General features: G+C 38.4%; 1 protein-coding gene across 8 annotated transcripts in view; it reads right to left on the bottom strand.

Annotated features, from left to right (window-relative positions):
* NR1H4 (nuclear receptor subfamily 1 group H member 4) overlaps positions 1-12,474 on the bottom strand; it is a 95,998-nt gene that overhangs the window by 20,787 nt on the left and 62,737 nt on the right. For all 8 annotated transcript variants that reach the window (XM_023591926.3, XM_058308603.2, XM_023591925.3 and 5 more), the window contains 4 exons: positions 12,266-12,399; positions 10,451-10,549; positions 9,616-9,715; positions 5,772-5,918 (listed from right to left, as the gene is read on the bottom strand). In XM_023591926.3, the coding sequence (XP_023447694.1) occupies positions 5,772-5,918; positions 9,616-9,715; positions 10,451-10,549; positions 12,266-12,399 (480 nt within the window). The remainder of the gene's footprint in view (positions 1-5,771; positions 5,919-9,615; positions 9,716-10,450; positions 10,550-12,265; positions 12,400-12,474) is intronic.

Genomic DNA, 12,474 nt, shown 5'->3' with positions numbered 1-12,474 from the left:
ACTTCTCACCTAGGTATAGCTTTGGTCTCTTTACAGCTCTCCCTCCTTCTCAGACCTTCTAAACTATCCTTCACATCACTGCTACAAAGGTCTTTCTAGGATGCAGTCATGGGCATGCTGCATCCTGCTCAGGATATTACAAAACACTCTCCTTTATGTAAGACCTAAATTAAACTCCTTTTGTGGTATTTAATGTCCTTCACAATCTAGCACTCACTACATTCAAAGTATTTCCAACAGCAGCAAGTCACTTCTGAGTCCTGTGCATGGAACTCTCATTCCTTCAGCTCTTTGCATTTGCTATTTCTTTGCTCGGAATGCCTTTCTCAGACTTTCGTGGCTTGACAAGTTCATAATCATCCTCCATAATTTAACTCTCCACAGTGTGAGCTTTTCCTGGCTCATCAAGTAAACTCATTCAGGAAGGTAGCCACGCCTTTATGCTTTGATTTCATTTTGAATATACCTTCCTTATGGTACCTATTATATTGAATTTGATTTGGAATTATTAGCTTGTCCTCTTTCCCCAGTAGTCTGAATTCCTGGAGGACAAAGATCATATAGTCTCATTGCCTTACTCTCAACAACTTTACAGACCCTGGTATAAAGTAACTATTCAAAGTATATTTGCTGAATTGACTCAATAAATGAATAGCAGGATCTCTTATAAATTACTGTACATTTCACAAACATTTCCTGCAAGATTTATGACAAATTTCTCACATACAGAAGTACCACTAATTGCCCCTTAACATCCATTCTCTCCTGCTAGACCAAGGTTTCTTAACCTCGGCACTATTACATTTTGGACCAGATAATTCTTTGCTGTGGGGGACTGTCCTCTGCATTGCACGTCGTTTAGCAGCATCCCTAGCCCTCTACCCAGTAAATGCCAAAAGTACCCCTCTCCCAATTGTGACAATCAAATATGTCTTTAGACATTGCCAAATGCTTCCTGGGGGCAATAGAGTCAATGGATGGAGAGATAATGGATGGAAAACCAAGGAATAGAAGGAATCATTGGAGCCAGGGTACTAGAGGAGGGTGATTAGAAAGTCCAAGAGATGTCAAAGGGAAGGAATGCTTGGGACCAAGATTTTGGAGGACAGAAGTTATTAATATTGTAACAGCTACTGCAAAGTGTTGTAAAGAGCAAATGAGACATTTTTGTAAAGCACTGTGCGAACTGTGGAGATGTCCATTTGGGTCTCCCTTCAAGAAAGCCCGCGGTAGGGAGCATGGTTGACTGAGAGCCTCTAGCCTCTGCCCCCCAATAATGCTGAGGCCACATTTACCCCAGCCCTCTCCCAGCCAGTGACGAAGAATGGCAGGTGTATGAGTGCGGGTCCATTCTTGTCCTCTATGGGCAACTTCAGCTTAGTCACTCTGTTGGCCTAGCATAGACTTTTTCAAAACTGCACTTTGGTCTGAGGCTCTTCCTACTCAGTCCTTCCTTCCCCCTCTCCTTTCACAGGTGTCAGACCAGCATGGTGCAACATCTGTCTTTGCCTGCACCTGTTTCCTCTCCCTTTGTTCCTCAGGGGTATTTCCCCTACTTAATCTCTTCCATATCTAACCCCATTTTGGTGTCTGGTTCTTGTACCATCCAAACTCACACAAGTACTTAGAATAGAGCCTGACACATAATACATGCTGAGTAATTGTTAGCCTTTAGTACTATGATTAATAGATTCCTGCACTATGCATATATGCCTTTTATAAATCTCCTCAATGTTCCTCTTAATTTTCCAGTACACTTTTTTGGAAAATTCTGGTTTTCTCTCAGCTGAGCCAGAGTGAAAAGGGATATTTCCCAAATCAGCCAGATTGGGGGAGGGGCCCAGTATCATCCCAGTGGTCAACATGGAAATGACCCCATCCAACTTGTCTCAGGACCTAGGAGATCTGAAGGAGCCAGGCAGAGAAAACAAATAGAAGTTGAGCATCCAGGACAGAAAGAGATGGGACAGATGGGCTGGATAATTCCCCTTCAGATGTCCTCTTGTCAAGACATTTCAGTTCATATGGCAGAAACTGCACTCCTTTTTCTCTCTGTCTGGCACCTGAATCAATGCCAAATGACTCATTTGTGGGGAGGAGGAGAAAGAACACAGCAGAACTTCCCCACCCAAACACTCTTTTCCTTTTCTTGAATGCAAATGAAGAAGAGGGGGCTGACCCCCAAAGTAATGAGTGCAAGGTCTGCAGAAAGGGCTTTGCATGGCTTAGTTGTCAGACAGGGATGCCAGTCAATCTGTTTTTCAGGATAAGAAACATCTCAAAAGTAGATAAAGGGGCAAGACTCATAGCTACAAACCCCCGTTCATTCATTTGTTCTTTTGTTCATTCATTCATTCATTCATTCACTCATTCCACAGATTTTCATTGAACACCACTCCAAGCTAGACATGTGCTAAGGCCTGGGATAAAAGAGTGAGTCCTGACAAGGCAGTCCCTTGCTTTAAGGAATTTCTAATATTAAAATCCAGGCAAAACTGCAGAACAAATATTAAACTTAGACATGATTTCAAATAGATCAAGTTAGTTGTAAGGTATATTTCAGTAGCCTTTTTAAAAAATGTGGGACATATAGCTAATAAGTAGTGGAGCCTAGATCCAAACCAGATTGCAGACAGTATTTAATCACCACTGTCTCTTGTATAAATCAAAGTGTGTATTAATTGGAATAGGCTCCTTCGATATTAAAGAGATCCATCTGTAAAATGAAAATTATTTTGTCTCATGAGTCATCACCCCTTTTGATTTTATTAGTTTCTTAAAAATTAGATTTTGATGCATGCATTTTCTTAAAGTGAGCACCTTCACAATCCACAGAAGTCAGGACCAAATAACCTAGTGAGGCTTTATACATCATAGGCTGAAGCCACAACAATTTTCTGCATAGAGAGAGGACTAATTTACATTCAATAGCCTAAACTAACAGTTAAAAGCATACACATTCAGCAGCTTGCCTCCTTTAACTCTAATTGCAGATTTAAAATAAAAATAAATCAGGTATCAGAAAAAATGAATTAGTTAAAAGGAAAAGACTTACAGAACTGAATGGAGCCTCAGAGGTTACCTGATTCAACCCTTTATTCTGATCCCTAGCCTGGACACACACATACACACACAGAGTATAAAATTAAGGCCCAGAACAGGTAAGTGATAAACTCTGTCCAGGACCAGAATCCATATTTTTTCACAGCATAATGTCTTTGAAGGGTACAAAAGCAAGAATGATATCTCACTGCAATTCTTTCCCTTCTCTCCATTTCTCCCAGCTTCAGGGGTCACATCCTTGAAACCTCTTGCTTCCTACCAGTTCTTTACTTATCCTAACACCGCTGGCAGATATGTCTTTTTAAAGCGTTATTTTGATACTTTACCTTCTGATGTGGATGGAATTTTTTACCCCAGTTTGGACCTATACTTTGTCCTCATTTTGGTGGGTGCCGACCCACTGTAAATAAAATCTTTTCAAGATGTTACTTCAGTTAAGTTCTAACTCAACTAAATCAGGTTGGGCTTCAATCTGGATGACAGGAGTGTTCTATAAGCAGAATGAAAGTCAGACAAAGAGAGAAGCCAGAGGCTAGAAGTCAATGGAACCTGCAGGAGAAAGAAGATGCCGCCATGTTGCCATCTGACAGAAAAGCCAAGGATGAAGCATCACCAACAGCCAGCCCCAGGATGCCAAAGTCTTTGCAGAGAAAGCTTTGCCTTACTGAGGCTAGACTTCTCCTAGCCTCAAAAACCACACTAACCCATTGCATGGCATTTGTTTTAGCTGGAAACTGAAACACCTCCCCTGCTCAAAAATCACCAGTGTCTTCTCATTACTTATGAAATAAAGAACAAAATCATTTACTTGGCAATCAAGACCCTCAACCTTCTGGTTCTGATATTTTTTCTTTCCTTTTAGTGTAACCCTTAATTTGATCAAAATCAGTGACATGCTCTTTGGGCTCATGACCTGAGCTTTCTTGCCTCTATCGCTTTGCTTCTGCCAATCCTGCTATCCTGAACCTCCACTCAGGGCATCCAAATCAAGCATCTTTCAAGGCCCAGCTTAAATTCCAGTGAAAACTGGCCAGAGCCTTCCCAACTAGAAGCCCTCTCTTGCTCAATTCTGTTCTTCCACATCTTACTAGAATTATCTGTTTACAGTTCTTATTTTCCAATTAGTATGTAAGTTTTTTAAGCGCAGGGAACATGCCTGATTCACCTCTTCACTGCTATCACCTTGCCTTGCTAATAAATATTTTTTGGGTACATAAGAATAATGCAGAAAGTGCATGTTTTAAAAATCTACAAATGATGTCAATTGTACTTTCAATTTTGTTTTAAAGATTTATTGATTTATTTATTTATTTCTCTTCCCTTCCCCACCCACCCCGGTTGTCTGTTCTCTGTGTCTATTTGCTGCGTCTTCTTTTTTGTTCGCTTCTGTTGCTGTCAGCGGCACGGGAATCTGTGTTTCTTTTCGTTGCATCATGTTGTGTCAGTTCTCCATGTGTATGGCGCCATTCCTGGGCAGGCTCTTCTTACTTTCTTTCGCACTGGATGGCTCTTCTTACGGGGCACACTCCTTGCGCGTGGGACTCCCCTATGCGGGGACACCCCTGCATGGCAGGGCACTCCTTGCGCGCATCAGCACTGCGCATGGGCCAGCCCCACAGGGGTCAAGGAGGCCCGAGGTTTGAACCGCGGACCTCCCATGTGGTAGAAGGATGCCCTAACCACTGGGCCAAGTCCGCCACCCTCAATTTTTAATTGAGAGAAAACATAATGACTATGGGAAGACTGCTTAAATTAATTTTCAATTTTTAAATTATTTTATTTGCATCACAGATGCAGAACTAACTAAAAACTTCTCTTCCCACTTTTATTCTGAAATATTGGTTTTAAAGGTTTTTAAGCTTTTTCCAATCAATCATGAATGATAATACATTACAAGACATAAAGACCTTAAGAAGTCATTTCTTCTCCTCCCCTCCTCATACCTCACCTCTATATATTAACCCTCTCAGGAAAATAAGAATCCATCCTATTATAAAGTTTTCCAAAGATAAATTACACAGAATTCTTGGTAATTTATTTCAGTGTCTCTTGACCTCCCATGTCACAGAATTAATTAGATAGTTAATTGTGCTTTTATTTCTTTTTGTCTCTTGAGGAGCAGTATTTCTAACTGTCTCTGGACAAGTTAACATCTCTGCCTCAGTTTCCTCATCCATAAAATGGGAACAATAATAGTTCTTATTTCATAGGATTTTTGCAAGTGTTAATGAAATAATATATGTAAAAATTTAGAACAGTGTTTGGAGCCTATTAACTGATGTATAAATATTGCTATGATTTTTTTTCTTAGCTTACTTTGAATAGAGAGAGATAATAGTTGAATATATAATTTTTCATATCTTAAGATTTTAAATGAAGTAATCTTTTTTCTGGACTGAATAATCCCAGTTCCTTTATGCTTTTTAAAAATAAGTCCAATTTTCCAGTCTTTAAAAAGCTCCTCCTTTAACACTTCATCTCAGTGCAGTGTGAAGAATATCTTTGGTATTTTTGCTATTACAAGTCTTTTTGAGTCAAGCATCTAAAAGTTCTATCTATTAAAGATATGTTTGAGAGCCAGTCACTATGCTAGGTTTGATGCACATTGCATAAGATAGGCATGGGCCTTGCCTTCATGGGGTGAAATAAAACTCTTTTTTTTTTTTTTGAAGATAAATGCTTCTTTTAGCATTAGCCAAATTACTTACCACTCTTTCTAATTCTTTCTTCCAATAGGTCGGCATGTCCAACTGGAAGTTTCTTATTGAAAATCTCAGCTGAACGGAGGAACATAGCTTCAACTGCAGACCCTTTCAGCAAAGCAATCTGATCTTCATGATCCAAAGTTTGAAATCCTGGATAAAGACAATAATCAAAATTATTAATGTTCTTAAATCAGTATCAAGGAACTATGAAAGATACATAACAATATTTGATCATCACAGTCATTCCCATTGATAAAACTTTTCTCAAAATTATTTTTAACTGTTTTAAGATTGGATAGTCAACTCAAGTCAACAAGTATCTATTGAATTCCCCAAAATGGACGTTGGCATTCATTTTCATGGAGGAGGATTTATTGAACAAGTTGGGTATGACAGTTTGAATTTGGTGAGCCCCCACGAAAAAGATTATGTTTTTAAACTAATCCATTCCTGTGGGTATGAGATCCTTTGATTGCATTAGCTGCAATTAAGGGACCTTGATTAGATCACTTGATTAAATTGCTTTTGATTGGATTACATTGGTAAGTTGTGACTCAGGTTGTGTCTCTGCCTACTTACTGGAGACTTAAATAAACAGAGACACAGAGAAAAAGAGAGCTCTGCCATTTTGACCCAGCCATGTGTGAGAGAGGACTCAAGGACTGCTAACAGCCAAAGCTTAACCCTAAGAGGCTGGGCCCATGCAGATCAAGGTTGAGAAGACAAGCTATATACCTGATTGCTCACAGCTGAACTCGGGGTAAAAGCAGAGCAGCTGAGATGGACAGAGGAAGCTTACAAAGAGATAAGCCATATGCCTGATCACCCACAGCTGAGCTCCTGGAGACTCATACAAGGACCTTAGCAGAGACTGGTCACCATCTTGCCTTGCCATGTGGCAGGACTCCAGGATCACTAGTAGTTGACTTTGGTGAGAAAGCATCTCTGATGATGTCTTAATTTGGACATTTGATGACCTCAGGAACTGTAAGATTTTTCACTAATAAAATGTCCATTATAAAAGCCAATCCATTTCTGATACTTTACATTGGAAGCCCTGTGACCAACTAAGACATTGGGTAAAGGGGGAGGTTTAAGGCCACACCTGGTGTGACAGGGTCATCTCTGCATAATGGCAGTATCCACAAGCCAGAAAGATTTGAAGAGCATCCAGAGATTTAAGGACTATTTGGCTGATGCGTGAATCTTTAATCAATCTGCAAAATGAGTAGCATTTCCCAACAAAACCATCAATGTCAGGGGATCTGTTCTGAGCTCAGCACGGTACCATGCAGGGTGGGGAGCATTGGAGAGATAGGAGAAATAGTTGTCAACTTGGAGGACTATGACACTACCCAGAAAATACAGAGTCTTTAACTGGTCTTACAAGACTTTGCATGACACAGTCGCCAGCTGCCGCTCTGACTGCATCTCCTGTTCCTTCCCTCCACTCATTGTGCTCCAGCCACACTGACTTCCTGGCTCTACCTTAACGCACAAGACTGCTTCTGCTTCAGGAATGAATGCTCTTTCCAGTGTTTTACACTTCACTGCATTCAGATCTCTGTTCCAAGGTTTGCTACCTACAATGGTACTCCCCAGTACTTCCTGATTTATTTTTGTTCATAGCATTTCCTGCTACCTGGCATGATATTATAGATTTATTTGTTAATTATTTGTTAACTGTTGCCACCTTTACTGGAACGTAAACTCCTTGGGGGCAGAGACTTTGACTGTTTTGTTCACTCTTGTATCCCCAGTACCTGGTAGATAATAGGTAGCCAAGAATTATTTGTTGGACAATTGAATGAATGAATGAAAACAAAACACAGTTGCACATGCATGTGTGCATGTATACACACACTAATAGAGACAAACAAATGCCATGAGGGCCTAAATGGTTTAGGAAAGTATTAAATGGCAATAGAAATTTAGAGAAGAGAACAACACTGAGAGTGACTATCCTAGAGAATCTAAATGCTGCTTAAGGATGGGAACCATGACCTAATTTCCTCTATGTCTCTGGTAACCTGGAGAGTGCCCTACACAGGGAAGGTATAATCAACGTTGAATGGAATGACTCAACTCAATCTTTCACAAATATTCTCTGAGTAGTGTATTATATCACTATTACTATTTGTAATAACATTATCATTTCTATAATTATTGTAAAATTTAAAAAGGACTTATCAAGGATTATTTCCTTTTGTATTTTAAATTTTTACCTTCTGCTTTACTCATTAAATACACATTGATTATACTATTTCTTTCCCTTAGGAACTGGGGCATGAGCTAGGAATGAAGAGATGTATGCTATTGCTTTCAGATTAAGCTGCCTTTTTAGGAATAATATTCTTTGTCTTCAATTATTTCTTGGTTCAAGAATGACTGAAAATTTGAACTGAAAATTCCTTTCCTTCAAATGACCAAAAAATCATATTTCTCCCTTTTCTAATTCTTCATCCATCACATTTTTACCTTTGTTTTTAATCAAGTCTTCAACTTAATTAGCATATAGCAAATTAAGTTGCTCTTTCATTGTTAATAAAGAAATGAGATAATATTAGTGTTTCAATGATAGAACAGTCTCCTCACATTTATGAGTTTTATGATAGATATGTCTATCCATGACCCGTTTAATAAAGTAATAGCATAAAGCTGGCAAAAAGAAGGTATGTTGACATGTCCAATTAAAATTCTATGTCAGAAAGCTACCTTTTGTAATTTAGTATAACAATGTTATGCTGCTTTACAAAGTATTTGTTATACTTTTCTAAACCATTGGATCCTAAGATACTAAGAGTTTTGAAAAACATTGAAATAACTTAAAAGTATTGATTTGGAATACCACTGATAAGGTCGTAGAAAGAATCCTGTAATCCAGTTTCTATGTTGGCATTATCTATCAGAATAACTAAAGAAGTCCCTCTCCCTCATCCTACACTTAAAATTGTTCATTAGGCCCTATCAATTTTTGAATCTCTCTTCATTTTATTTTCTCTTCTCTCTCCCACTGTTAGTAATTTATTTCAAGACTTTTTGCCTGGACTTGTGCAGTAGCATACAAAGTGATTCTTTCTGTCTTTCTCCATTCAAATCCATCTTTTACAAATCTGATAAAGTCATCTCTTTGCAACATAAACCTCATCATGTCCCTCTCTACAATCTGATTGAAAATCACCAGGGGAAAAGGATTAAATTCCTTAGCGAGGGCCTTTATCAGTCTGGTACCAACTTGTAATGTCCAACCAAGGGACCCAATCACATTATAATCCTGCCATAATACATTTTCCCTCCCATCTCTAATCATTCAATTCTCGTTCACACCTCATCCCATTGGCACAAACATTTCTCTCTACTTGGAATACTTCCTTTCCTTCATACCACCTGGAAAATTCCCTTTTCTTTTAGATTCAATTCAAATACGGGCCTCTCTGAATGCTTTTTTTCTTTCTTAGACACAATTAGGAACTCCTTCCACTCTGCTCAAACAACTCTTTGTGTGTGCATGTATATATATATATTTGTTTTTTTTTTACTTTGACTTTAATCATTCTGCTTGAAGACAATAGGTTGGAACTAATATAGGGTAGAGAGTAAATGAATACTAACTGAATGAGTAAATAAGTGAATGACAATGTTGAGACATCTCAATTTCTTTATCAATTTAGAAGAATTAATGTAAATGATTTTAAGATCCCTCTGGCTTTAATATTTCATACTTATTGTAATTAGAGACATGAATTTAAAGCAGATGTGAGATGATTCCCATTTTACAATAAACAGACTTTCCTCTCTTTGCTGTCACAGGAATATTGCACAGAGTAATACTACATGGCAACCTTACCTGGGAGCCGTTTTGTGAACTCTACAAGAATCTGTACATGACTGGTAGCCATTTCCGTTAAAATTAGAAAATTTTCTTCTGCATTGAATTCTTCTTTTAACTAAATTTTAAGAAAAAAAAGATTAGTAAGTGGATAAGAAAAGGATAAATCAAAAATAAAATCTTTACACTAACGAAGTTCAAGATTACAAAGTTTCACTATAAAATTTAAAGACCCAGCTCATAGTTTTCAGATCCTTGGAGAGCAACTAACATTACCAAGATTGATGTGAGACTTCTTACTCTTTAATTGTCTAATGCTGCTAAAAGTTTAAATGTATAACTTAATTCTCTGTACAAATTATTTCATAGTGACATATTTATATATAAATTCCTCCTTTATGGTAGTAAAATCTCCAGAAAAGTTAACTTTTTTTTTTTTTTAAAGATTTATTTATTTATTTAATTCCCCCCCTCCCCTGGTTGTCTGTTCTTGGTGTCTGTTTGCTGCATCTTGTTTCTTTGTCTGCTTCTGTTGTCGTCAGCGGCACGGGAACGGGAAGTGTGGGCGGCGCCATTCCTGGGCAGGCTGCTCTTTCTTTTCACGCTGGGCAGCTTTCCTCACGGGCGCACTCCTTGCGCGTGGGGCTCCCCCACGCGGGGGACACCCTTGCGTGGCACGGCACTCCTTGCGCGCATCAGCACTGCGCATGGCCAGCTCCACACGGGTCAAGGAGGCCCGGGGTTTGAACCGCAGACCTCCCATATGGTAGACGGACGCCCTAACCACTGGGCCAAAGTCCGTTTCCCCAGAAAAGTTAACTTTAAACCCAGGTATTTTCAGATAGTTACGTACAATTTTATTTGTTATTTCTTGAGGCATCCTCTGCTTGCTGTATGAATCCATAATATAATGTAGAAGATTCTGTTGATCTGGGGTGAGTTCAGTTTTCTCCTACACTGGCAAGAAAATAAAAGGTGTAAGGAAGGATAGTTATAAGGCATCTTCAGAAGTACATTCATCTGGAGTGAACTAGTCACAGAAAGGTATTTGTTGAGGGCAGGGAAAGGGAAGTGGATATGAGATGTGGGAGCATTTTCAGGACTTGGAGTTGTCCTAAATGATATTGCAGGGACAGATGGTGGACATTATATATCCTACCATAACTCACTGAATGGACTGGGGGAGAATGTAAATTACAATGTAAACTATAATCCATGCGGTTCAGCAGTGCTCCAAAATGTATTCACCAAATGCAATGAATGTGCCATAATGATGAGGGAGGTTGTTGATATGGGAGGAGTGGGGGGGGGGAGATATGTGGGAACCTCTTATATTTTTTAATGTAACATTTTTTGTGATTCACGTATCTTTTTTAAAAAAGACAATTTAATAAAAAAATCAATTTTAAAACTTGATAGTAAAAAGAAAGAAATTAGTGAAAAAGTTTTCTCTGTGTTCTTTGGCAAGCTCTATCACATTTAGTGACTCATTTTCCTCATGTAAAATGGTAACAAAATATTCCTTTCATGTATTTTTTGGAAGAAACTATTACTCTGTCTATGAAGAATATTGTACCCATTCAAAAGAAATTCAATGAAAGTTCAAAGTTTAATCATAACTAAGAAAAGACTCTCACATATGAAATAGAAAATCCATCTAAGGATATTCATGTAGAGCAGAGGTTGTCAAACCATGTATTGAGCCAAATCCACCTGTTTCTATAAATGAAGTTTTACTGGAACACAGCTATGCTCATTCATTTATATATTGCTGATAATACTTTCGCACATAGTAGCAGAGCTGAGTTGCTAAACCTAAAATATCTGTTTCTTTACAAAAAAAGTTTGCTGACCCCTAAAATAGAGTCATCCATTCAGACCTCAAACATCTCTTTACTCTTTCATAACGGCTTTTGAAGAGTGTGAATATTATATCAACTCTTCTCTCCCCTATACCAAAGTGTTACTAACAAATTACACTAAGGCAAAATAATAATATTATATAATTTTTTTCTGAAATGAATAATACAAAATAACATATTTGAAAACCTAATGAACTTCTTTGTCATTAGTATTATAAATATTGAAAAGCATGTGACCAGGCCATTTGTAACATTTTTTCAGCTAATGGCAAATTAAAATTCCTCCAGATGTCCTATGCATTTATTCCAAGGTGCTCAGCAGATTTCTTGAGTAATTTGTGACCTCAGGAGGAAGGGCTTTTCTCTATTGGTCCACAAATATCTATTCAGCCTGTCTTGCCCATTGGTATGGACTAACCCAGAAGCCTCTATTCAGTCCTTCCAAGTTTGAGGCTCCCTTCTCAATAACAAGGTTAAAAAAAAAGTCATCAAAATTCAGTTTAAAAAATGCTTTTATACACCAAACCATTCCCACTGGCAGCCACTGGCAAGTAAGAGTGGAATGGAGCCAGGGAGAAGGAGAAATTTCAATTTTTACTTTGTACACTGCTATTATTTCAAATTTTACACCGAAACATGTATTACTCCATTGATTAAAAAGAAAAGAAGAAATCCCTTTAATGCACAATTGAAATGGAAATTCAGCTTGTGGCTGTGGCTCTAATTTGAAAGCTTCCCAGCTGGATCACGATGCCCCCAGAAGCTCAGCTCCTCCTGGCTTTGGCAGCATGGTTGCCTGCTTTTACCCTGCATGTCTTAGTAGTTGAGGTCACTTGTCGCAAGTCACGTCCTTCGCTGTCTTCCTTAATGGTCTGATCTGCATGCTGCTTCACATTTTTTCTTAGTCGTTTGGACTTACACTGAATTTCAGTTAACAAGCCTGAAAAAATAAACAGATTTCAACCAATCACAGAAAGTACTTTTGGATGTGTGGTAAAGAAGCAGCTGATGTGTA

The sequence above is a fragment of the Dasypus novemcinctus genome, chromosome 12, assembly GCF_030445035.2.
Source record: "Dasypus novemcinctus isolate mDasNov1 chromosome 12, mDasNov1.1.hap2, whole genome shotgun sequence".
Classification (NCBI taxonomy): domain Eukaryota; kingdom Metazoa; phylum Chordata; class Mammalia; order Cingulata; family Dasypodidae; genus Dasypus; species Dasypus novemcinctus.
This window is presented reverse-complemented; position numbering and strand designations above follow the sequence as displayed.